At 35.9% G+C, this 27,213-nt stretch overlaps 1 protein-coding gene and 1 long non-coding RNA gene across 5 annotated transcripts in view; one reads left to right on the top strand and one right to left on the bottom strand.

The window, feature by feature from the left end:
- LOC137487925 (uncharacterized) overlaps positions 1 to 15,217 on the top strand; it is a 67,315-nt gene extending 52,098 nt beyond the window's left edge. For all 4 annotated transcript variants that reach the window (XR_012392229.1, XR_012392231.1, XR_011006738.2 and 1 more), the window contains 2 exons: positions 5,265 to 5,360; positions 14,041 to 15,217. This is a non-coding gene — a long non-coding RNA (uncharacterized lncRNA). The remainder of the gene's footprint in view (positions 1 to 5,264; positions 5,361 to 14,040) is intronic.
- Positions 14,780 to 21,271, bottom strand: prdm13 (PR domain containing 13). Its single transcript, NM_001326454.1, has 4 exons — positions 20,930 to 21,271; positions 19,342 to 19,473; positions 19,139 to 19,259; positions 14,780 to 17,038 (listed from the first exon to the last, which is right to left on the bottom strand). Exons 1-4 carry the CDS (start codon positions 21,068 to 21,070, stop codon positions 15,588 to 15,590), a joined length of 1,845 nt encoding a protein of 614 aa, NP_001313383.1. The 5' UTR covers positions 21,071 to 21,271; the 3' UTR covers positions 14,780 to 15,587.
- Positions 21,272 to 27,213: the final 5,942 nt, after the last annotated feature.

The following is a 27,213-nucleotide window of genomic DNA, read 5'->3' as shown; positions in this document are numbered from 1 at the left end:
TGGCAAAGATGAAATACATCAGTTATTAGAAATGAGTTTTTAAAACTATTAGGTTTAGAAATGTGTTGAAAAAATTCTCCCCTCTGTGAAACCGAAATTGGGGGGGAAAATAAATAGGGTGGCTAATAATTCAGTAACACTTTATTTTGATGGTCCACTTGAGTATTACTAGACTGTCTGCTTAATATCTGTGGATACTGCTTCTTCAACAGACATTTAACTGACCATAAGAAACTTTGCAAGTAGAAAAATGTTCAGTTTGAACTGAAATTGCAGACCGTTTGACTTCATAGGCCCTCAGATATATGCTGTTCCTGATTTGCTTTTTGTTGAGGTTTTCAGGTGATGTAGACAGTTGACTTGCATTATATGAATCACCAAGGATCACACAATGAGCAAAAACTGGAGAAACATTTTATAGCATATTAAAGAGTCAATTCACCCAAGGATTCAAATTTACTCTCTCTCAAGTAGTTTCAAACCTTTATAACTTTTTTGTTGAACTTTATAATGACTTTATCTGTTGAACACAAAAGAAGAAGTTTCGAAGAACCAGCTTTCTCCATGCACATTTCTGGTACAAAAAAATGAACTTTCCATTTAAAGTCGTCTGTTCTTTTGTCATGCATATTACACTTATCTGCAACTATGTTTTTTTATACATTTCCTGCTAGACGTTTGTCATCAGCTTACAGAGGAAGGCAGTAGTGATAGTATAATGCAGACGTGGATGCTGTAATTACTGGTACATAAGCAGCCTGGTTTGCCTGCTTGTTTACTAGGCTGAAGGTAATGAGGAAATCAATGGGGCACATTTAGCCCAGCTTTAGCAGTAGTTGGACGGAAAGCATGGCCACAAGTAAACAAATTTCCATTAATCACTCTGATCTCTGTGCCTCTGGCTCAGTTCTTGAATGTGAGAAAGACAGGCAGATCTAATACTAGCTTTTCTACCAGCAGCTATTTAGATTTGGGTTTTTGGATTAGATGCACATCTGAGGATGTTTTTTTGGGGCTCTAGGAAGAGCACAAAACAGATGATGGTCATAGTGTATATGTGATGCATATATGTGGAAACCAAGAACCAGACTGTCAATAGCAATTAGCCAGTTTAATTAAGGCCAGCTTTTGTCAATGAAACCAAACCTGGTACTTTTGGTAGAATAGAGAGAATGTTTCCATCATGAATGAAATGTTTAGTATTTTTTATAATTCACTCACAAATGAAAAAATGCGTCTGTATGTCATTCCAAGCCTTCACGATAAAAATATGCATTAATGAGATGTTTACTTATTTGTCATTCACTGGTGATTTCTGTTTAATTATATTAATTATATAAGATTATATCTTAATCTCAGCTCTTTGATGTAGAAAATGTAAATGTAAACTTTAACAAGATGATATTTACTTATTTTTTAGTAGGACTTTAAAAAAATTATATTAAATACTATATATATATATATATATATATATATATATATATATATATATATATATATATATATATATATATATATATATATATATATATATTAGTTTATTTATTTATTTTGTCTAAAAGTACTGTAGTTTATAAGTACTTGTAGTGGTGCTGTAATTTGTATGACCAACCAAGGTAAAATAAACACTCACAGGCCACTATATTAGGTACATTTTACTAGTACCGGGTTGGACCCCCTTTTTTCTTCAGAACTGTCTTAATCCTTCGTGGCATAGATTCAACAAGGTACTGGAAATTTTCCTCAATTGGTACTAATGAGCCCAAAGTGTGCCAAGAAAATGTCCCCAACACCATTACACCACCACCATCTACCTGAACCATTGATGATGAAGACCACAGGATGAATCCATGCTTTCAATTTGTTGATGCCGAATTCTGACCCTACCATCCGAATGTCGCAGCAAAAAATAGAGACTCCTCAGACCAACGTTTTTATAGTCTTTCCAATTTTGGTAAGTCTGTGTCAATTGTAGCCTCAGTTTCCTGTTTTTAGCGGACATGAGTTGCACCTGGTGTGGTCTTTTGCTGCTGTAGCCCATCTGCCTCAAGGTTCAATGTGTTGTGCATTCAGAGATGTTATTCTGCATACCTCAGTTGTAACGAGTGGTCATTTGAGTTACTGTTGCCTTTCTATCAGCTGGAACTAGCAGTTGGACAGGTGTACCAAGTGAGTGTACTTTCAAATTTTTAAAAATGTCACTGTCAATGTCAAATGTCAATGTTACAAAAAGGTGTAAATGAATGCAAAACACTAACGAGTCAAAAGAAATATGTGAAAATGTTATTAACTGATATTTTTATCATGCATGTCTTTCTTCTGTGGAACACACACAAAAGGAAAGTCTTTTGGAATGGTGCAGAACTTTTAAGTGTCATTTTTTTTGCCAAAGTACATATTTTGGTCCCACTTTATATTAAGTGGCCTTAACTAATATGTACTTACATAGCTAACTAATAGTTTGTTACAATGTACTTATTGTGTAAATACATGTATTTACTGTATATGTATGCTTGATTAAATACATGTATTTAATTACATCTGTAATTAACTTTTGTATCCCTTACACCTTAACCCACCCTTAAACCCATGCCACCAAACCTGTCCATAACCCAACCTCTATCCCAACTCAAAAGCACCACAAGTGTTCACAAAAACATTATAAACACAGTAATTACATTGTATTTATTTTTTTGATTTAAGTACATAGTAGTTAAGGACACTTAACATAAAGTGGGACCGATATTTTTTACAGAAGATCATTCCACAGAAGTGAGCAAGTCATACAGGTTTGTGACAACATGAGTAAATAAATAAGCTTTAGTTTTTGGGCCGTAGTAATACACATCTGTTTCAGTGCCTTGGTTTAGCCACAGTTGGAACAAAAATCAACATCAACCTGCTTCAAAAATCACACTGTCTCTCCATATCTGTATGTAATACTGGCAACACAAAACCTGCTAGGGTTTCATGTTTGTGGTAGAGAAGACCCTCTCATTGTGGCCCACATCAAACAGGGGTTCATGGGGAAGAGGCCGCAGCCTGACCTCATTTGCAGCTGAATGTGAGAGGGAGCCGTGATTAGCATGCGTTTGTTTGTGGAGGTCTGAGAATGAAGGATATGGTACTATCTGAACGCATCTTGTGTGAACTGCGCCCTGGGCTGCAGGTACTGTGGCTCTCCTGTGATCAACAGATGCTTTGAGAACAGTGCCTGAGAGTCTTATTTTCATAAATTAGTTTTTTATTTTTCAAAGAATTGTATTTAATATAAATGATTGATTGTTCTTGCACATGACATGGTTTTTTACATGTTAAAAAGATGCCCCATGTGCTATGAAAAACACATTTTTAAATTATTGTTTGTTAATAAGGGTGTATAGAGTAATTTCATGGGATTCATGTTGTTGCAGTCATAATTATTTTAAAAGGCGCCATTTACTGCATTGATTCAATAAGTTAAATTGTTCTTAGATAACTATATAATAGGTATGTGGCTTACATAAGTTCACAGAATTTCCAAAGGGTTTGATATGCTCAGTTTTTTCCTATAAAAATAGAATTAGAAGGTCTTTATTGACCATATTTGGAAGGGTTGCGTATAATAATGAGCTCTTCTCTGCTTGCAGCCTTCTCTCTCTCTCTTTCTCTCTATCTATTTTTCTCTCTCACACAAGTTGTGTTGTCAGTCAAATTTAGGCTGAATTATAGTTAAACTCAGACCAACAGAGATGTATTGTGTTGTATTTTGAAGCTACTGTATAATGTCAAAGAAAACTCAGCCAGGAATTAATATTAACATCAGCATAAACGGATGATGTTTAATAAAGTGTTTTACAGTTCTTTAACTTCAGAAAGAAATGCTAGTAAGACCTGAGGCTGATGGCTGATTTATACTTTTGCGTCGAGTGATCGGCGTGACCCATGGAACCTGCCTTGCGCATAGCCGTGCATTTATACATGATGAATGTGTTGTTCTGTAATAGCACTTCCAAAACTCTAGCTGGCAGTGAGGTTTTTATGTTCCTCTGTGTTGTGTTTCTTTGCAGGTGTTTTGTTTTTTTCTGATTTCAAACATTTCAAAACAGCCGTACATGCAGCAACATTAATCATAAGGTAAACACAAAACAACAGTTTTCATCTAGAGCTACTTCACAGGACTCAACACTTGTAAACACTCGCTCCAACGGGTTCGTGTGGCTCTTGGTCCTGCCTACACTGGTTACAGCTACCAAGCAGACCAAGCACAGAGCTTGCGCTATGTGTTGTAGCGACATGTAGTTAAATTTTTTGAGAGGTGCTTGTCAGTGTCTTTGTCAGTGTCGCCGTCAGCCATGAAGAGGGCTATGCAACCATGGGAAGGCTGCACCGGAGCCTATGCGTGTGCTTGACTCAGAAATATAAATCAGCCTTGACTCGATTCTTAAACTAGCATTCAGATTTTGTTTTTTGCAGATCTTTATTTTGCAGTCTGCATGTATTTCACAATAAACACAATAAATTAACAAAAGATACAATTAAACATATGACGGCATAAAACGGTATGAAGTTTTGGTAAGAAGTACTATAGTTTTATTACTTCAGGTCAGAATAACAAGACACGCAAAAATTATTGCCGCATTGAGGAGATTGGAAATAAAAAAGGATGTAAGGATGTCGCCAGAGTGGCTTTTTGGTTTCTTTTCTTTTGCATCCCAGCCACTAGTTACCCATCTGAAAGTTTTTTTAGCATAGTGGGTAATGTAGTCATTCAACTTCACAATTTGTAATGTTGCAGCATGTATTAGAATAATGATGGTTAGTTCCTTTACTTGAAAGCTTAGGTTAATTTTATGTGTCAAGTTACGAGTCTCTTTAACACGTATGTTTATGTAATTATAAAGAGATGACATTTTTTTGTAACATTTTTTGTTTTGTTTTTGACTATTAAAACAATTTTGCCTTAGTAATGTTGGTAAATTAAAGTGGGTAAAAAAAATCCTAATATTCCTAAATGTATTGCTAAAAAGTGTTTTAATAATTATAGATATCGTGATTTATTTATTTATTTTATTTGTTTTTTATCTCTTATTATTTGATCCAGATATTATTATAGGGCACCTTTAATTACAAATGTATATGATAATTTGAGCTTTGAAACTCTGCATTAAGCTGTGCAATTTTGGTACATGCTGTTATTCTTAAAGACCTGTCAATATGGACACATATCCTGCATTGCATTAAAATCTCTGAATAATCTAACTAACCCATTTATACATTTGCAGTTCAGCTGGACCTCCATTGAAGGCCACCCTCTCAAAACTGAAGTGGACAATGACAGATGATAACTGTTTATCTCACATCATTCTCCAAATGAACAGGTGGGTGTATTTTGCTCTTATCATATATATATATATATATATATATATATATATATATATATATATATATATATATATATATATATATATATATTTGTGTGTGTAATGCTAAAATTCATGCTGAATGGAGAAGACGAGGTCAGTGACAGTAACTGTGGGTTATTGACCAACACAATGAGCCGTGATTAATAGAGCCGTACCAGACATCCAGAAAGGAAGAAGTGTTTAGATTCATTGTGTGTGTGTAGCCAGGCTATGTTAAAGCCTTTATGTCCTTGTCCTTCACTTGGATGTTGTGACCAGCTGTGTGCCTGTTCTACCTGTGTCGCCCCTCTGGTTTACCTGCTCCAGGAACACTGACTATCATCTTCAACCTCAGAGAGCTGCCACATCCACTTTCAGTAACACACACGCACAACAAACAATCCCCTCAGATCAAGGAAGATGTCAGGAGAGACAAACATTTGGCTTGCTATCCTGACATGGCTCATTTTTCCAAAACCATTCAGTGCCACTAAATAAAAACACATCTTGATTCAGTGCTTGCAGTGGGCAAGACAGGTTAGGGTGGTTTTGAGAAAAGGTGCAGGATCAAGAGAGGGAGTAAAAACCCAATTTTGTTAGCCTCTTGAAAGTATTGTTGTATAAACTGGTGGAGGATACCCAAAGCAACAGGCTGATTTTGAAAATCCTGGTGGAATTTTGACATACTTGACTTTTTTGCTGGTATATATTTCAGTCCTGTAATTATAAATATATTTATATATTCGATATTGCTTAATATGTTTGGTAGCTGAGTTAGCTGGAGCAGCATTTTGCAGTGTTCAGAATTAAATTGAGAATAAAGGTTAAAGGGGTAATAAACTGACATTTACTTTTACTTGTGTTTTTATATGAATTCATCATACTAAAGTACCTTGTGAGATTCATACCTGTGAATGACCTTGTTTCTGAATAAAAAGCTTTTATTGACATCATGCCCAGAAAACACCAGACCCTGGAGTATCAAAGACTTTCACATAAGATTCTGTAGCTCCGCACAATGATTCACATGTGACAGGATTAGATGAGACAGACACATTTAGTTTCTCACATAAACTGAAGGAGTACTGCAATATGGAGAACTGTTATCCATATCCATAGCAGTGGGGATTTATTTCCAAGCTGTCCAAATGGATCGCCAGAAAATCAGTGCATTCCCTGAGACGGCCTTAAAAACCATGGTAGAATAGTAGGTTCTGGTGATTTTGAGAGTAAAAAAAACATGTCAATTCATAAGTGGACCTCAGACACCAGAATAAAACAATTTAAAAAGCCAGTTCATGGCCCCTTTAACATTCTGATTTTAAGATAAATCTGATTTGAGGTTCAGAATTATAGTTGGAAGATTTAAAGTTTCTATGGATGCTAAAGGTTTTTCAGAACTGTCAACTGTCAAAGTTTTTTTTTTTTTTTTTTATTGTGGTAAAATGTTTTTTCTATGCCATCACTGTGCATGTTATAATTTGGGCTCCTTGTATGAGTGAATGATAATAAAAAAACTTTATTTTATTTAATGTTAATTTTTCACTTTAAGCTGAATTTGTAAGGTCAGACAACAGAATGAATTTGTGGAGAGTTGAACAACTTTTTCAGATTACCTCATTCACAAAATTACAGAAGCGTAATAGGAACTGTGTAATGACGAGTAATGTGAGAATGAAGCGGCAGCATTGATTGTGTGCTGTTGAGCTGCTGTGCAGATGACTGCACACAAGATGTCTGTCAGCTGAGTGTTCTTCTGTCCATGTGCTGTGGTTGTAATTAGCTGCAGGAGACACTGTACTGATGGCTAGACAAAGATGTAGGCAAAATCACAGCTGGAAGCATAAATAGGTAGAGCATGAGTGGGGTAGAAACAAGGATATTTGTTGTTGTAATAAAAAAAAAATTGGCCATGTTGCATTTTTTGTGCAGGGAGAATCTGATCAGGAGATCAAAATTACACAGCAACTTGCACTTTCTTATATTTAAAGATGCTACTTAGTGCTATATGAACTTTTCTTAACAATGAAAGATATTTTTTTTTGTAAAGGGCTAATAACACTCAAGGGACATTCAAGTCTCTTAGAATTTTTTAATGTTCAGCCGACCTCCAGGACCGGCAGGAGCACTTAGATTAACTTAGCATAAAACATTAAATATGATTAGACCATTCAGATCTCGCTCAAAAAAATTCAAAAGAGTTTATATTTTCCTATTTAAAGCTTAGCTCTTCTGTAGTTAAATTATGTACAAAGAGTAATGGAAAATGACAAGTTGCTGTTTTCTAGGTTGTTATTTTTATCAGGTCCTGCGTAACCTTTTTGTGCTCCTTGCAGCCATGGTATGGCAGCAAAGTTCCTTGATTATTATGCCAGAATGAGAGTTCTCCCATATGCCAGAATCTACTCTCATTCGGGCATAATAATCAAGGAACATTTGTTGCCATTCCATACGCAGCACACAAAATTTATTATCAGCTAGGTCACTTGGTAACAGCACTGCTCAACTGGTCGATTCGAAGGGTACAACTGATGGACATTTCGGTCCCCCATAGTCCTTGTTCAATTCAAAAAGGCTCGACTCTATGCCCTAATGTCTTCAAAGCTATCACTCTGAAGGGTTTTACGGCATATGAGCCCTTCTGACTGGAACACGATGTTTTGAAGTGTTTTAACATTATAAAATTTGTCTGCACCTCTCTAATTGGTGAAATTGTCTCTAAAGCATTGTGGGTAATCTAATTTATCAAAATCTGCTATTGAAAACACTTTTAAAAAGTTGAATTATTGCAAACGGATGAGTTCGACAAAAGTAAATGCATGTTGTTATTGTATACTTATTGAAACCGGCGAAACCTGTAGCATTAAGGATTAGGGTCTGGTTTAGGGTTTTCACATTGACTCTATAAGTGATGTACTTTATATATTATGAATAGTTTACAATATTTATGCTAGATGTGTAATAAAAACACTGTAAATTAGTCCTTTATAAAACAACGCCTAAATAATTGTCTGATTTTCTCTAGGCCTCATTTAAATTAGTTTGAAGATTTGTGTACACAGTTGTGTACAACATGAAATGAGCTAAACTAGATGTGTTTTAGGCAAAGATGGTCTCATGCCATCAGTTTAGTCACAGTGTCTTGCGACTCCACACCAATCTTTTTCCCCGCTGGCTCTTTCTTAAAGGAGCTCATTCTTATCCTGATACACACTGACATGCCAGTTGCCTTAGAAACGAGTGGACGTCTGATCCCAAAACAGAAGTGTCTTAAACATCCCTATACACACACAAAGAGAGAGAGAAAACCACAAACCCCACAGATGTTTTGCAAGCACAGACTCTTCAGCAGACAAAGCCACACAATCAGAGAAAATAGAATTTGAAAACCTGACCAAGGCTTTGTACTCTTGACCTCTTTAGTGTTCGGTCCTGTTTTTACTTTTCATGGCTTCAAAAAAATCACATATTTATTTCTCACAGAGGGAATTTGTGTTTGGGAATGAATCTTTTTGCACCACAAAATAATAATAATAATGATTAAAAAAAAGCTGTTTTCTCTTTTTGGTCTAGACTCAAGGTCGTCTCTTGAGCACACTCTTTATCAGCTCTGTTGGAGACTTTTGTTGTCTTAGCAATGGAGAATTTTAATCAAAACTTGTTCTGTCGCCTCTGAACACAACGTAGTACTTACGGCCTATACTGTCTCTCTGAGAGCTTTCTATGGCCATGTTAAATAGCGTTAATTCATTGAGCACATTCAGCTTGGAGAAACAAATAAGTGTGCTGTAAATGCAGATAACCTGCTTGTGTCGCTCCACTCCTCTCTACCTCTCTCACACGCCACACATTGGGTTGTCAGTGTTTCAAGGATGTAGCGTAACTATATAATAGGCGTGAGCGGTATTTATTTTCTGCTCTCGATCTGCTTAAGAATTCAGTTTTTACTCTACTCTCCAGCGCACTGATGAAGCAAGCATGTGGAATGAGAGTGAGTTGAATAGAAATCGCAGAATGCAGGCTGTTTCTAAAGTGGCTACAGATCAGACCTGGTTAACCTGACTTTCAGCTAAACAGCATTATGAATGCGGTAATGCTAAGGAGCGCAAAACCTTGTGGTAGGAATTTAGCTTTGGTCGATTCTGTTTTTTTTTATTTAGCTATTTTTCTTGTCGGCTTTATCTTCTGTAGGGTTGCGATGTTCCCTTTTTGTTTCATTAAAACTTTCGTTTTATTTTCTATCCACTGTGGAAAGTGCTTTATGCTTTAGGCTCATGAAGATGCAGATGATTTTATTTTATTATTATTTTATTTTAATTTTTTTCCTATCTAATTGTGCATCTAACAAACTGCTTCATCACTTCATCTAAGATATTTTATTTCATTCATTTTTTTTTTTTTTTTGTAGTACACTAAAAAATGCTGGATTTAACACACTTCCTTCATGTTATCCAAACACAAATCGATTAAGTTAACTTAGTTATTTTTACAAATGTAAGTGGGTTGAACATAAAACAATTAGGTTGTCTCAAAAAGCCCTCAAGAACTGTGTTGATTCAGCTCTTTTTAAATAAGTAGATTGAAGAAGCAGCAAAAATAAATTGATATCACTTTATATTGATGGTCCCTCTAATGCATTTTGATGAATTTAAGTTACATTGCATCTACATGCCATCTAATTCACATTAGGCCGTTCAGTTAAGGTTAGGGTTAGTGTAAGTTGACATACTTGCAAAGTTTCTCGTAGTCAGTAAATAGTTTATTGAAGGAGTAGTATCAATAGAGATTAAGCAGACTGTAAAAAATTATATATATAAAGAAACAATCCTTATTTCCTTTTGTTTTTTCTTGTTTACTCAACTTTTAAAAACATCAGCTGCACTGACCTAAAATTATCTGTAAGTAATACAAAAACATTTAGTTTGGTTGACATAAGATTAATAGTTTTCTGGAGAGGTTCTACTGCTGAACTGGAATGCCTGAAGTTGAATTAACAAAAAAACATAATCCTTATTTCCTTAGGATAATCCTTATTTCCGAAGGATTGGCAGGACCTTGAGGCGGGTATCGAATTCAGGTCGCTGTGAACACCGAAGGGCCATGTGTCGACACACTAACTACATACTCCAATGACGCCGACATGTGCTTAACTTTTAAAAACATCAGTTTCACTGATGTAAAATGTCTGAAGTTGAGTGAACAAAATAACTCTTGTGGAAACTGGTACTAAAGAAATAATACATTATCAAAACAAACAAAAATAGTTAAAAAAAAAAAAAAAAAAAACTGGAAGGCGTGCTTCACATGTGAAGCATTAAAAAGCATTTTGCCTGTTTGTCCTGCCATGTTTTAATCCTTGTCTTGTTTACCATTATTGTTGTTTTACCTCCTGTTCTGTTTTTAATTCTGTGTCTAATAAAGATTTTGTTAACATTTATCTATGTTTTAGTTTTTAATTGAACTATGTTTGTTCTGATAATTTATTATTTCTTACCAATTTCTACAAGAGTTTTTATGTTTACTCAACTTCAGACATTTTAAGTCAGTGCAACTGATGTTTTCAAAAGTTTAATACACGTCAGTGCCAATGGTGTGGTTAGTGCGATGACACATGGTACTCTGGTGTTCACAGCAACCTGAGTTTGGTTCCCCCTTGAAGGTCCTGTATTGATCCTTCCTCTCGCTCCTTTTCCCATGCTTTTCTGTCTATACTCTCTACTGTCCTATCAATAAATGTAAAATTACTGTTGAGTATATAAGAAAAAAATAAAAGGAAATAAAGATTTTTTTTTTGTTCACTCAACTAATCTTACGTTAATCCAACTAAATGTTTTTGAATCACTGACAGATCATTTTAGTTCAGTGCAGCTGATTTTTTCAAAAGTTGAGTAAACAAGTAAAGCAAAAGGAACAAAAAATGTATACATATTTTTTTTGTTGTGTATTGCTTAAAATTGTTTACAGTGTACTTAATGCTCAAATGAGAATTAATTGGCATATCAATGCAACTTTTATTCAACAAAATGTGCAATAGGGACCATCAAAATAAAGTATTGCCAAAAGGGCTGTAGGGCGGTTTTATTTATTTTTATCCATTACTCCATCCAAACTGCTTCATCAACGATATGAAATGTATAAAGATGGATTTTATTTATTATTTTGTAGATGCTGGAGCCTGTTTTATCATTCATTTTATTTTATATATTAAATATTTGATTGATACATTCACGCTTATATGTGTATACAAGTTATGTTACATGTGGAGGTTGTACTAATTTAGTCATTTCTTATCATATTTGCTGGATTTTTGAATTAGTACTGGATTCTTATTGATTAAAAGTCTCCACAATCACTTAATCGCTTACATTGCTGCAGAGAAATTTCAATCTTATGGTGGGTCAAAGTGGGTGAAGGATGAGATCTTGCTGGCTTTCTGTGCTTTAACAATCGTGTCTCTCCCCTTCACCTGTCAACTTATTTTCTATAGTGCTGTGTGTTTCAGTCTAAACACCTACAGCTCCAATAGGTTGTTTGGTGGATGGTTGGCGAGGTGCAGATGGAGGAAAGGGAATCATTCTGGGGTCTCGTTCCTTGACCCGGCTGTCAAGGACTGCAATACATCTCGTTTCCTATTTATATGCATTTTTGTTATCGAGAAATTACTATCGCAAAGTTCAACACAAGAAACTAACATCCAGAATCCAGTACTTTCTTTCGCAGCTATACTTTAAAAATATTCCATCAAGTATTGTTCCTTTGCTAAAGGAGTGAAACAAATTTGTGTTCATTTTTATTGTTTGTAATATTAATCTAAATGTTTTTTTGTTTTTTTTTTACCAGTTGGTTGATACTTTGTGTTGGTATTGTTATTTTTCTTTGCCAGCCAAGTAGGGAAAACGTAAGCTTGTGCAGTGGATTGTTTGAAAAAGTGTAAAAACAATTAATTGACAAAATATTTCAGGATTCATTAAGAATGATATTTATTGTGCTTTTGTTTTGGAAGAATGTAGGTTTGGGTTATGATTATTCTAAAAAAAACAATGGAGCTGAATGAATCAAAGGCAATATAAAGTCTGATGTTTGAATGCATATTAACTATTTCCCAGTATACAATTAGATCCTAAATGTTAAGTCTGGTGTTGTGTATTTATAATTATGTGTTGTTTGTATCAAGTCAATAACTATAGAATACACAAGACATGTCACTACTATTGTTTTTAATGTGGAAAAATGTAAAGGTAAATACGGTTAATAAAACCCACCTAGTACAGGAGCCAATCATCAATTGCTGTATGGCGAATAAAGCTGCCTTCTAGTACAGTAGCCAATCATCGATCCTTATAAACTGACGACACTTCGAAGGAGGGGCTCAAACCATGCATTTCTGCAGATTTTGTGTGATTTGGACGTTTAGAAATAAAACTGAAGATACTGTAATTGTTTCATTTTATTGGTGATTCCTAAAATGAAATTTAATCGTAAGCTTCCAAGCAGTTTTGAAGAATTTGATGTTTCCCCATTCACAAAATGCCCGAGCATACCATCCGAAAAGTGTTTCAAAGATGGCTGCTGAGTAAAATGACTTGCCTCAAAGGTACTTGGATCAATAAGTTTATTTTAAAACGATAACAATTCATTTTAAAAATCACATTATGCCCATTCCTTTGTCATTTTTAAAGGCTTCTGGCCCTGATGGCCTGCAATTGTGAGTATTGCCTAACCTATGTATCAAAAAATAATAATAATATGAACCTAGCATAATTGGCTGTTTAGTGGTGGGTTGTACAATACTATAAAAACTTTGACTCAACCTAAAATTTTAAGGCAACTTAAATCGAGTCAAGTACTTGGTTTGAAAGTTCAGTCAACTCAAAAAAAGCTCTGCTGCAATTTGTTATACAATTATCAGTTGAGTAAAATTATATATATATATATATATATATATATATATATATATATATATATATATATATATATATATATATATATATATATATAAWTTTTTTTTTTTTTTTTTTTTTTTTTTTATATATAAACTCTGAAAACTCTGGAATTGGCTCTGCCGGACCCTGCATATCAACATAAACAATTTTAAATGTGTATTTTATATATATATATATATATATATATATATATATATATATATATATATATATATATATATATATATATATATAGCTAATTTTGCATTTTATTATTAAAGTTATTTTATTTTTCGGTATAATGTGTTAATGCTTTGGCAAACTTCTCGAGCTCTCACACTGTGTGAAAAGCCATCAGTCTCTTTATCAATCCCTCTTTCTGGTGTCTGTACTAATCAACGGCACTAATTGATTTGAGCGCTGATGGGGGTGAGGGGCACCAGGGCGGGCATAAACGGGTTGTTGCTGGCCCGTTTCCAACATCTTTTATTTTTATAGCGCCGAGAAAAAAAACTGCATAATAACACCCTGCCCATTTGGGAAAAAACGGCAAACTCTAAACATTCAAAAGCATTTTGTGTCACGATCCGATGTAAATATTGTCTGCACAAGTTAAACCGTCAATTCGTACAGAATTTGCACTTTTGCTTTTATTTGATCCAGAATAAGAAATGAAAACAATCATGGTCAGCTGCTAATGCCATAACTCACAGTTCTTGTTCTTGTATTGTCAGAACTGAAGACACAGAGGCGATGACTGGTAACAGCCGAGGTTTTGAAAGATAAAGTCACACGTGATTGTGCCACTGTATGAAGAATGGAGGGAGGAGAAGAATGCTGCATATCAAGGACACACCAATGTGGAGCAGGAAAGAAAATGAAATGGCATAGAATAGCCTACCGTGTGGAGAAAAATTGCTGCTTTTTCAGTACTACACCAAGTCCTCTTCCCCTAATCTAAAGGGTAAATTTCTTTACCTTACATGTTGCAGTTTAGATTTGCTCACAACTTGGAAGACGTCTATATTTATTCCGCCAGAATTTATTTTTTCAGCATTTATTTTTATTTTTTCTATAGAATAGGTTTAGCCTAGTGTTCATGTAATCAAAAAATGTGCTTAATATCATCAAGAAAATGATGATTGAATGAACATAACGAAGTAATGTTAGAATTCAAAAAATACATCTCTGAAAAAAAATAGCAGTTGCTTTTTACACCGTAAGAATAGGTGAAATAAAATGTTAAAAGAAAAATGAATAGCTCAAGTAATTACGTTTAGCGTTATCCAATTATTTACCTGACACTGTAGAAAGAGAAAAGCGCGCTCATTAAATCCTGGTAAATTAGATTTAAATCGGCAAAATTAGGCTAGTTATATATATATAAAAGCAAAAATAGCTAATTAAGTAGATGTAACCGTGACTTTTTAGAGACACATAGTTATTTTACTATAATGAAATACTATAAATACTATAAGCTATAATGAATCATATATTCTGATATATAGTGTTACATTTCAGTGATGATTCATTTCTCTCATATCCTTAATACTTTTTCATGATCTTATTTTGTTTTTTATTTCTTTGAATAGAATCTAGACAAATCAGAATTTGCTCCAGACATGCAGTTCATAAAATAGGTATAAACGATCAAACCTTTTACATAATTTCCTCCATTTTATTTAAGATGGAATGTGGAAGGAATTTAAGAAAAATATGGTCATATACAGTATAAAATAATATTCAGAAACAACCTTCAGCTGTCATTCAACGAAGAACGTATAATATTCACATTTTGACAACTCTTGCACTAAATAGAAACACCATAATTTATTTGAAACACCGCTTTTATTTTTGTTGGGGTGCCTGTTGATCTGCAAATAACAGTAATAAAATAAAAATCACTTTTTACATCATGTGTTAAAATGCTTTTGGTAATAAAAAGTGCGGATTTGACGGGTAATTCCAACGCTGTGTTATAAAGAATCGGTAAGACAGTATTTATTATAGAAAGACGCATGATCTGTTGTATGACATAAACCCGTCTTTATAAAGTGCAGCTCCGCATTGGGTGTGCTGAGATGTCCTCAATTCCAATAAGCATGATTTGAGATCAACTTCATGAGTGCCTCCTTCACAGATTTATTTATTTAATAAGGGAACATTTTCTTTCACAATAATTATATAAAATAAACAAACAATTCATTACTAATTTATGTACATGCATAATTTAGCTACTTAAGAGCAAAAGTCTGTTTTAGTGTGTCCGTAAAGTGGCCCATTAATCATTGTTTTTGCTCGATTCCTGGTCGCTCTGATCATCTGTGAAGCAAACGTCGACGTCGCTGTCGTTGTCGCTTTTTTGCTCCCCGTCCTCAAACATGCCTTCCATTTTGACGTCGGATTTTTTTATGCTTTGACCAGGATGCCTAGATTTGACGTGCCTCTCCAAATCCCGCCTGCGCACGAGGACCTTTCCGCAAAACTCGCACCTGTAGGGCGTATTTCCCTCCGCGTGCAGGCGGATGTGTTTGTTCAGATTGCTCGGATCGCCAAAAGGCCTGAAGCACACTTTGCATTTGAGTGGTTTGTAGCCTGTATGAGTCCTCATGTGAATCTTCAACCCGTATTTTCGAGAGTACAGCTTGCCACAGTACAAACACAAGTGTCCCTTTTTGGGCTTGCCCGAGTTGGGGTTTGAAGCGGGCAAAGAGTCCAGTCGTGAGCGGTTCTTCTCCACGGCGATTTCGGACAGCTGTTGTGTGTGCATGGCGATCTCCCTATCGATGTTCGTGATCGAGTTTAGATCTGGATTTAGAGCAGGTGCGCCAAAGTAGTCTGGGTATTTTAGCAGGTTACCAAAGTGAAATTTTAGGGGATAGTATGGGGAACTATAAAGGAGTTCTCCGTTGTACACTGTGAATGGCATGATGGGTATATTGCAGTCTCCATTATATGATTTCCCCCCATCAAACTGTGGCAAGGAAAACCTCTCGAAGTGAAACCCGGCCGGCAGCTGGGAGTAGCGCGAGGGCGACAGGGCAGGGTGCACGCGGCTGTCAACGTGTTTAAAAGCTGAGGTCTCTTCAAAATGTGGCAGCAGAGGAAAACCACGAATGGCGTTTGCGCAAGGGATCACTGGAGGTGTGCTGTCCATGGGGTGTGCGCACTTTGAGGGGTGAACACTAGGCAGTGTTTCATTCAGGCCGCGCACTGACTTGATGTTCCCCAGCAGTTTGCTAAACCCAATGCTGTTTGGTTTGACATTATGCTCATCTCTCGGAACCTCAGCAGGGGATATCTTCGCAAGTCCCATTGGCTTGAAAGCAGAGCGCACGCCCGGATGGAAGCCCATGCTGTTGAGCACAGACGGTGTCCCGCCGAGGCCCAAGATGTGTCCGGGGTTCCTGGCGGAGGTCACGCTCATGTCAAGGGCCCTGTCCTGCTCCTCCGCGGTCGGTTTTTTCGCTTTGTTAGCGAACGGCGAGGTAGAGGCGACGCGTTTTACCGCGTCTGACATGAAGGTGCTGTGGCCGTTTCGTGGAGAAGTCGACGTGTTAGGGATGTCCCCGGATTTTGGAGATCTGTTGAAGTTGTCTGTGCCCCTCACTTGCTCGTTGCTCACTAAGCTTCTTCCGTTGCTCAAGGCGCAGTGGAAATGCACATGAGCTTTCAAGGTGTTCGGGTATTTGAATATTCTCCAACAATACCAGCAAATGTATCGCTCCTCACCTGAAACAAAATGTCATAACCATTAGTTGTTGTCATAATTATTAACACTTCCTTTTGCTATCAAACCATGAACATGAATTTAAAGTAAAAATGTCTTGGATAAAATGCACACATTTGTGTTGTTTGTGGCCATAAATGATAGCAGTGGACACGTGAGACAATATTAATTTAGTGGAAACGTTTGATACTGCACCCTCAACTCTTTAACTGAAAGACATTGTATATCAAATTGTTAAATATAAAATTGTAATTAAAAATAATAGTTTTGTTCACTTATCATAAACTTTTTATTAGCATATTTACTGAGATTTTTTTCACCTGCAAAAAGTTTTTTTTTTTTTATGAGGCCAAACTTAATTTTGTGGTTCAAAAAAAAAAAGTTTTGTGGAAATTTCCCTTTTAGACAGATTCTTTTAAACATGTCATTTATGACCCAGAACCACTAAAGTCATTAGGATTATTTTTTTATTGAGATTAATGCAATAATAAGCTTATTAAACTGATGTTATATTTATTCGATATATAGGCCTACTAATTGAAAATCTTACATCTGAGGGTTTAATTAGTTCAAAATGTTGAGAAATTAGGTTCTTAGCTATTTATTTGTATATTTATCGTGGAAAATGAAATGGGAGATGATCTTTACACAATATTCTATAATTTTGACTCTTACTGTCTTTCTGTTTATCCCCACAAAAACACTCGTGCAATATAAGATTGGTTGTGTGGTTACTTACGGAAAATGCATATAATTAAGTTTAATAAATGCCCTAAAATGCAAAACATATAATCGTAAATTGATCATTAAAATAAACATACTAAACTACATAAACTAGTCACTGAAATAAAATTTAAAAAAAAAATGTAAAAATGGGTTATTATGGTCGCCCTGCCGAAATTGCACCTGTTTTACAGTAGAACCTTTTAATTTACACCAAAAAACAAAAATCAAGTAACTTGATTTGATTAATTGATTTGTTTTAAACAACAATGTATCTTAGTTTCCAAAGCCACGAGTGCCAACTATTCTTCATGTGCATGGAGAAGATGAGCAGATAACCTTTGAAGCCTGCAGCCTTTAGTCTTTATCATCACTGCTTGGTCACGTTGGCATGACACCAGTTGGGCAGTCCGGGGTCAATGATATAGATGTAATGATTTTGTAATCCGCAAAACCCCGTTGTTTATTGTCACCATCAAAAGAGCAAGCGCCGACCCAATCTGGCGCTTACAAACCAATACATTGAATAGGGGACTTTCTCTGTTCGCTTTCCCGTGGAATTGGCGGCAGCTGTTGCTTGAAATCGCTAGTCGCATAAGACAATGAGGCTGGTCCATCTGTTGACGCTGTAGAATAGCAAGCGTATGTCAAGAAGCGCACCGCGTATTGGCCAGAGAGCAGCCCTCACAGTACAGCGTCGCGAATCAGGGCAATATACATCCCACATAAAAGTTTGCATTCACTAGTCAACAATACCTTAAGCAGGCAGCTAATTTACCGTAGAGCACCTTTTTGAATTCATCTCCTTTTGAATACATGAATATTAATGACAGGGTGACATTGGTTAACCTCTTCCCCTCGCTGAACACCGTGCATCAACCCAGGAGACTTTGGATGAGACGAATTAAAAGAGGTAATGCATATAGTGCCACTGAGTATAATCAATCACGTTAATACAGCAAATACAGTATAGCCTACAGTATGTTTACTCAGTTCTATAATTCTCAACTAATCAATAACAGTTACTGCCCCAGACGACAGACCTTTCGATTTACTAAGTAAACAGGGATGATAATCTGACAACATTCGCAGATAAGCCTATTAAACGGGATTTAAATAGGATTTGCACTGCTGGTGGCGGGGATGCTTAAAAATCATAGCCCATGACATCCTGACTCATTTACTATTCGTTTTAAAATGAGTATTGTCGTGTTGTTTAGTGATATAAAAACGACCGGTTTACATTAGCTTGAAAACTATTTTAATGTGGTTTATAAATATGTTTTTATATTTCTTAGATATAGTTAGGTGTATTAAAAAACTCATAAATTTTTCTACTATTGTCATCGTGGATTAAAAAAAAAACTATGCGGTCTCACCTTTTTCGTCATGTGTTGGAGTTGCCGTTGTGGGAATGTCAAACCATTGCGCCAACGAGTTGGAATACCAAACACTCAATTCCTCTCCAGCTTGGATTTCCCTCACCACACGGTAAAATATCTTTCGAAAGAATAAAAAGTATTAGAACTGACTTATAATTTAGGATCAAATTCAGATTTATTTTGTAGATGTTTTTGCTTACCTGCCCTCCAGGTAAATCGGACACTGCTTCGAGGTTCTGTTCTTGGCCGTTCCTGGCCGCGCGTATTAAACCAATCCAATCTGGAACTGCGCTTCCAGACTCATCCACGAATTCACCCCTTACCAGACGAATCTACAAATAAAAATTTGATTCCTTTTTGGTGTTGTTCATTTGTCTCATAACAAATAGTACTAAAACAAATTTGTAGCTGTTGAAATTGTGGTTTAATTAATCCATTTCAATGTATTTGTACACGTTTTAGATTTCCTTTTGTTGCATTTTTTTCTGAAACATTATTAATTATATCACCCCGAGGTATTTCAGACAAAAGCGCGTTAATGTGGTTTTATTCGGTCTATTAAACAATGGCGATAATTTTCAAGGAGCAGGCCACATAATTGACTTGATATGAGAAACGAATTTGAAGAGTGTCAAAGCATTTCCATTCTGTTCAAACAAATTAAAGATTAAAGCGTGACATTTGACACAGAGATTGCACCTGATGATCGCCCATGGCCCGCGGCGTTGCATTTACGCGCATCAATCACAGAAGCAGACAGCGTAAAGAGCTCCAGTCTATTTACAACTTATTTAGGAAAGTAAATGTCATTTTACGTGACGCCTTTTACGCCCATTTAATTTACAAATGTTTTACATTTTAGTGGTGGAATAAACTCATTTTAAATACTTTCAAAAATGTAAAGTAATAAAATATCTGATTGTTTTAGGAATAAACTAATTTATACATTTATTTAAGCCAATCTATTTAGAGATTTGCTTAATACAGCTGTTTTCAGTTGTATTTATTTGTGTGTTTATTATTAATTTTTATTTACAATTAATTCATTTATTTAATAAAAATAAAATAGTCAACTGGGGAAAAACAGCCCTCAAGCTCTCAAATTAAATGGGGGACAGGGCATGAAATCTCGCGCAGAAACTCAGGTCACCCTATTAAGGCGGTTAAGTAAAAGGCACAGAATGACATGTTGTCCTGCTAATGTAACTCAATTATTTCCAACTTGACAGCACAAACCAATTAATAAGAAGACGCTTTATGAAGAGTGACAGGTCAGCATCGAGACTCGTAAAAGATGTAAACTTTTATTTTACTGCATAGAAATAGCCTACTTAAATTGTGCTTTTAAAGATGCTTTGTTTCTTTAACATAACACTGTTAAAATTATAATACGCATCATAATAATGCATTAATAATTACAATAATAGTATTAATGATAATTATTAATAATAATAGTCATTGTACGTTTCTTTTTTATTTCATTTTAACTTATATTATTTGTCATTTAGATTATTAAATAAAAATACAATTAAAATGCATATTTACAGGCATTGCATTTGCAATAATTTGCCATCTCGTTTAAAATGTCATGCACGAACGCTTAATTTATTTGTAATTCAAAAAACAAACAAAATAATTTTCTCAGTATTCATTATATATATATATATATATATATATATATATATATATATATATATATATATATATATATATATATATATCTTCCAAAAGTTATAAAATATTTCAAGAAAACGCCTTTCTTTAAGGAAATAAATCAAACGAACTTACCTTCTTTTTTACTCCAAGTTCCTTGCGGTCCGAAACATACTTTCCCAGTTTGAAGATGCCCGGGACCGGTCCTATCCGAAGACCGGCTGGGATGCTGCAGTCGGCGTACACGCTGATAGTGGGTGTCCGAGTCGTTTGCATGGTTGGCTCTGTGTGGGGCTTTCGCTGTCAGAACCAGGAGGACCAAGCAGGCGCTGATTGAGATGAGCAGAGAGTCTGAGATGAGGACAGACTAATATCCGCCCGCCAAGTGACGCGGTGGCGTGTGTGATCCGGCTTTTCTTATGGCGCAGTCAGGTACCCCTCGGCACATTAATGCGCAAGGGCGAGCAGCGCGCTATGAGAGAGTTGCGCTCTTTTAGCAGCTGTAGAGCCCTCCGAGATGGTCACATGGAGACTTTCCCTCACCCTCACGCATAATGAACCGCTCCAAACGGTCAAGAGACAATAGGCCCCAGCGACCTTCCCATCCCCAAAATCCAATTTGTCAAGGGCAGAGAAAAGAGAGTGCAGAATCAAAGGTCTGGCGCAACCATTAATCCTCAGCATGTGGCTTTGTCCGCCAGACAGTTCCGATATTTTAAGTGACAAATCCACTGTATAATTTCTCCATAAATTCTCTCCCCTTTTATTGTTTCTATACAAACCAGTTTTTGGAAATCAGTGACTACTTTAAATCTACTTGGCTGCATCCTTTTAGGTTTTATGTACTTCAAAGCTTTTTATTCTCTCTCGGGCTGCATTGTCTGTTGCTGTTCAACAAAAGGAGCAGGAATGTTTGGGAGACTTGTTAACTTCTATTGACTCCCGGCGTGTGCCGTGCTGGGACCGGGCAGGTACTCAACGGGAGAACCAGCCCAAAAAATAAGAGCCGCTTTCAAAAAAGCCACCACCTTATCATTTCACACTTTTTGACAACAGGTCACGTATCAGGATGGTCGCATTCAGGTTTGATAAAGTACCCTGCAGGGCTTCAGAATTAATGGAGAGAAGGAAGAGAGAGATAAAACGATTTTTTTTATCAAAGGACGCAGGACAAAACGCTAAATCTTGAGCAAGATTTGCTGCTTGTTGGTATTCCATCTCTTATCAGCTCTTGCTATGTTCATTTGAGCTGAATGTCTTTAAGAGAAATGATATAGTTAATTAACTAAATTCCCTCTGTTTTTTGTATTTACGCATATTTACCTTTCAGCTCATTTTAGACTGTATTAACGCACTTTGTCTGTAAATAAGCCCGTATGTTAATACGAAGTCTACAGAATATATGTTTAATATTTTTAATACAAAATCGTGTTTAAATAATCTAGTTATAAGAGAACAGTTCTCAATGTGACGCCTTTCAAGGTCTATACTTAGCAAGCATTTTTTGTTTTTAAAAGATGTCTAATTGACGTCTAAACATTTGTCTTGGCTAAAACAATTAAGGCTAAATTTGGGCTGTCAGTGAAAATCTAATAGAAGTCTAAGAATAGGCCAAAATTAGACTATCATCAAATAAACAGAACTGACTACTAGTCTAGTCTTGGGCTATTCTTGAATGTGTATTAGTTTTTCACTGATAGCCCAAGTTTAACCTTGTTTTATCCAAGCATATATCTACGTTTAGATGTCTATTAGACGTTTAATAAACACAAAAATGCTGGGTATTTTTTGACAGCATAAAGAACCATTTATGACGTAGACAATTTCCATATATGTTAAGGATTTTCCATAGAAAGTTTTAAGGGTGTTGATTTAATTATTATTATTATTATTATTATTATTATTATTATTATTATTCTTTTGGCCATTTTATTGATTTAATAATTTAGACGCGTCAAGAAGAGGACTCACTCAGGACCAGAGTGTCATTTCATGTCTTTGGTGTTATTGTTGCTGCTGGTTTTAAAACTTCATTTGACCTCTTTGATCGTGGTCGTCAATGGCCGAACAGAGGCCGAGGGAAAGAAACAAGAATTTGTGGGCGATAAATTCAAGCCATGAACATGTCCTGCTAACCTCTGCCCTGCCGACTCTGCCAGTGACACTCCGCTGTAATTGGAGAACCAGAGGTGGGATTTCTTTTTTCAGGAATAGGTACCCCACTGCTCCTTTCTGGGAGTCTTCTCTTTGGGCTCCTTAATGAGTCAAAGAGCGTGAACGACACGCGAACCATTTTTGAATAGGCGCATGCAAAGGCCGGCTGTGTGGTGGGTTATTTATTAATGTTGCCATTTGTGACTGGTTCCCATCCGCTCTGCAACAGCGGGTCCGGCCTCTACAGCTCTCACACCAGCCGGGCCCATTCTCATTCCCGTCTTGTGTCTTTAAAGTCGAAGTTTTCCAGCTAATAAATTGTGCACAAAGGCGGAAACGGGGACGTTTTCTTTTCTATCCTCTTAACCGGGAAAAGCAAAGGGTGAAAGTCATCTCAAAGCGTTTTTTTGAGGAGCTAAAGCAGTGTTCAGAGCAAATGGGATGGAAAATTAAATGAAATCAAATAGCTTGAACGCTTGCATTGTGTTCTGTCTTTGAGATGGCACATTAATTACACGGCAGCAGCTTTATTTCGGAACAATATTGTGGACCCGAAAGGAGCATTCCAGAACACGCTGAAAGTCAGGTGGTTGGAAGCATTTTCTCAGGGTCTTAGCGTTACAATTCGAGCTAAACGTGGGATTTGATTTAACAGGTTGCCAAATAATGGAGCATGAATGTAGGGTAACAGCGACTGTGTGAAGAACTGCAGTGTCCCACCAGGGGTCTCATTCAAGCGTCCAAACTGGGCTTGAGTGCCAAGGGTTCACCACTTTATCTGAACGGCCCACAATGACCGAGCTCTCTAGAATACTTTTTTTTTACCCCAACCATAAACACTCTGCCATAGAAAAATCCCCGTATAAGCTTTTGCTTTTTTTTCGTTCCTGTTTTACAGTCTCAATGCAAATAAGGAAAACCGCATGTATTGAAATCAAACAAGTTGCTGTGTCGCATCCCGAATATAATGTAATAAATAAAGGTTCCCAAAAGGCTATGGAGCTAATTCATTCGCTTTAACATTTTCTTAGGAACTTTTAATAATCTAAAAAACATTTTCCTGCTCTGCGCAAAGGTTCCGATTAGAGGATATTGCAGAGTTCCATTTTTAGTTCTTTAAAGACTCTTTCGAATAACAGTTTATCTATCTATCTATCTATCTATCTATCTATCTATCTATCTATCTATCTATCTATCTATCTATCTATCTATCTATCTATCTATCTATCTATCTATCTATATATATATATATATATATATATATATATATATATATATATATATATATATATATATATATATATATTTATAAAGAATGTTCTTCTTTAAGGAACAATCAATGCACTTTGAGTCTCAAAAATAACTATCTCAGAAAATTAAATTTTTATAAACATTTTTTTTTCAATGAACGAAAATATGTTTGGCTACAAATATTAATTTTGCAATCCTGTCTTAATGCGCTCAACCTACTTGCTCTCGTTGCATAGAAAAGTGGAAGCCTCACAAAAGGACGGACCAGCTGCGTCGCAGATAGGGGATGCGGGTGGGACATTAGTGACGCGATTGAATAGTAATTATGCTTGTATGGGAGTCCCACCAGATGACATGATTGGGATTTTAACCCAGACTAATATTCAAAGTCGCATTAGAAAGTGGCGAGATAAGTGGCCAGTGATTCGACTCTGTTCATGCGTGCTCCCGTTTCTAAATGCTTTCAAAAGAAAGGGGGCTGCTTCATTTCAGTATTCAAAGCCTGAACAAAGTTAGCTCTGCCTTTTGAACTGAATTTCCCCAACTTAAACTCTCTTGTCCCAGTTGAAAAGCCTCGCATAATAGGGTGTAAACTCGTCTGAATTGATATGTTTCGGTGTACCTTATAAATTCATACGCTTTTTCACTCGAGCGCGTAAGAATGAACCTCCAGTCTATCCGATTCTCTCTGCTGTCGAGCGCCTTTACCGCCAGCTCTATTTGTGAACTTCATTTTTAGGCAAATGTATTCAGGGGAGGTTTGCAATGAATAGCGTTGTGTGTCAGCCGGGCCTAATTGGGATTAAGGCACTAAAACCATATGCAAAAAGTGACAGAATTTCTCAGGTTTTAGAGAGCACCAACTTTTGCCCCCTTTTGATCCTCAGCTCAGATCATTTAAGTGGATGCTGGGAAAAAAAGGCCGAGGGACTTTTGTGTGCTGGTATGTACAGAGAGATCATTAGTTATTCCGTTGACGGGATTCTTTCAGTTCGGCCATGAATTGAAAACATTCTGAATCATTTGAGTGTCTGCATAATATTTCTTATAGTGAAATGTGCAGACATAATATTCAGGCAGGCTAAATGTGTGATAACAGAAGTTAACTAAACAAAAATAAATAAATAATTAAATCGGACTTTTTGAATTAAAGTGTACTCTGTTTAATATTCTTTAAATAACTGTAAAATAGTCCTGGTGGTTTAAAATAATAGTCCATGTAATATTAATAATTAAATTACAAGTTGATTATAATAACTTCTAACGACCAGGATTAAATCTTTTTCAGCAGCATTACATGTGCATGTGGGCCTGGCAGGACCCTGGATAGCTCCCATCTTTAAAAGGTCACAGGAGCCGCTCAAGTAGACGCCCGCTAATTATATTGATAATGCAGGCAGTTCGTTTTTATCATGCCGTAATGCATACATTCTAAACAACTTTACAACGCCTATAGCTCGGGCTGCACGTTACACGACTGGCAAAAGTCATGCTAATGATATGAATCAGCGACTGTCCTGTCTGTTGTGCCCTCATTAATGGACATGGTTGACATTTCTGTGTTTTTCATAATATCCAGTGCATTTCCGCAGAGAAACAATGCAATTGGCAAGCACTGGCCGATAATTGCGCCTCCGTTTCGGGTGGGATGAGCTTGTGGAAGTGATGACCGTAGCTAAAATAGTAATGAGGGGCTATTGATTAACCCGATGTGTTCAAGACCCTGAATCGTCCCAGCGCTGTCAATTAAAAATAATCTAGCGAACTGCACTGAGGTGGGAATAATAATAATAATAATAATAATAATAATAATAATAATAATAATAGTAGTAGTAGTAGTAGTAGTATATTATTATTTTAATTATTATTATGGAACCGTGTGTAACGAACCTAGATATTAACTTTAAATGACTGTAGAACTGCAATATCATTCCTTAATCTGGCTTATTCCTTTTGCTTCTAATTACTTTTTTAGTAATCTTAGATTCTTCATGTTTCCCCCAGTTCTGTATGATAATAACCTTGCCATAAATCACCACCTTAAATAATCAACAGTAATTTTACAATAGTGTGTATGCATATATTAATACATATTAATGCATAAAAACATTCATATTAATAAATATTAAAAGTAGAAATAGTCTGTTTTATAAGCATTAACTAATATAGATAATGCTAATTATGTAACAGATCATACATTTTCATGGCTTTTTAAATTAAAATATATTCATTTTGTTTTTATTATACCTAATTTAAAAGTACATTTTATTGTTTCTATATGCTTTAAACTAATACTATATGTTGGTAACGTTTGTCTAATTCTGTAGACTTCTTCTGTATTTAGATTTCCTTTAGAATGTTTGTAGTGCTTTTAAGCATTTTTTTATTCAATAGTCACACATGTAGTTTAGTCTTCAATATATAAACGTTTCATAACTGAATGTTTATGATGGATGCATATCTTATGGCACCGAATTATTTCATATTTTACATCGTATATTTCAGAATGTCTTTGAAAACATGCAGTGCTCAACTAGGATCTGCTACACATCATGGTGTATGTATCAGAAAGTGTTTTATGTTTGCTATGTGCTTCTTTTGCTTACATTGTATGGCTTTTAGTGCTATGCTTAAATACTCCAGTGCACATCTCTTTCTTACTTCCAGGCAATGTGAGTGTTTGGCATGTTCCAGTGTGGACCGATCAGGATAGATCAGATGCAGACAAAGAGGGCAGATTTGGATAGAATGGGGACATAAAGTGAATGTGACTTCATGTTGTGGCATTACTGTTCATATGATGGCTTGGGCTTCCCCTTTGGCCAATTCAAGGTGATAAACAGAGCATGGAGTGACACGATCACACTCCTTGCCTTTATCTTAAGTTGTTTTCCTGTCTTTCTCTTTTCTCATCATCAGCCTCCGACACAGTCATAATGTGCCCTGAGTCTCACACCTGTTGATATTGTGGATTGCATGTATGAACAATGGAAAATCAAAACCTGCAAAGAAGA

The sequence above is a fragment of the Danio rerio genome, chromosome 16 (genome assembly GCF_049306965.1).
Source record: "Danio rerio strain Tuebingen ecotype United States chromosome 16, GRCz12tu, whole genome shotgun sequence".
Lineage (NCBI taxonomy): Eukaryota > Metazoa > Chordata > Actinopteri > Cypriniformes > Danionidae > Danio > Danio rerio.
The sequence above is the reverse complement of the archived record's forward strand: the minus strand, read 5'-3'. Positions and strand labels throughout refer to the sequence as shown.

Coding starts and splice junctions, on each gene's coding strand:
- prdm13 (NM_001326454.1), bottom strand. CDS start 21,070: ATGCAAACGACTCGGACACCCACTATCAGCGTGTACGCCGACTGCAGC. Junction 19,474..20,929: donor AACTTGGAGTAAAAAAGAAG/GTAAGTTCGTTT, acceptor TTTTATTTGTAG/ATTCGTCTGGTAAGGGGTGA. Junction 19,260..19,341: donor CCGATTTACCTGGAGGGCAG/GTAAGCAAAAAC, acceptor TTCTTTCGAAAG/ATATTTTACCGTGTGGTGAG.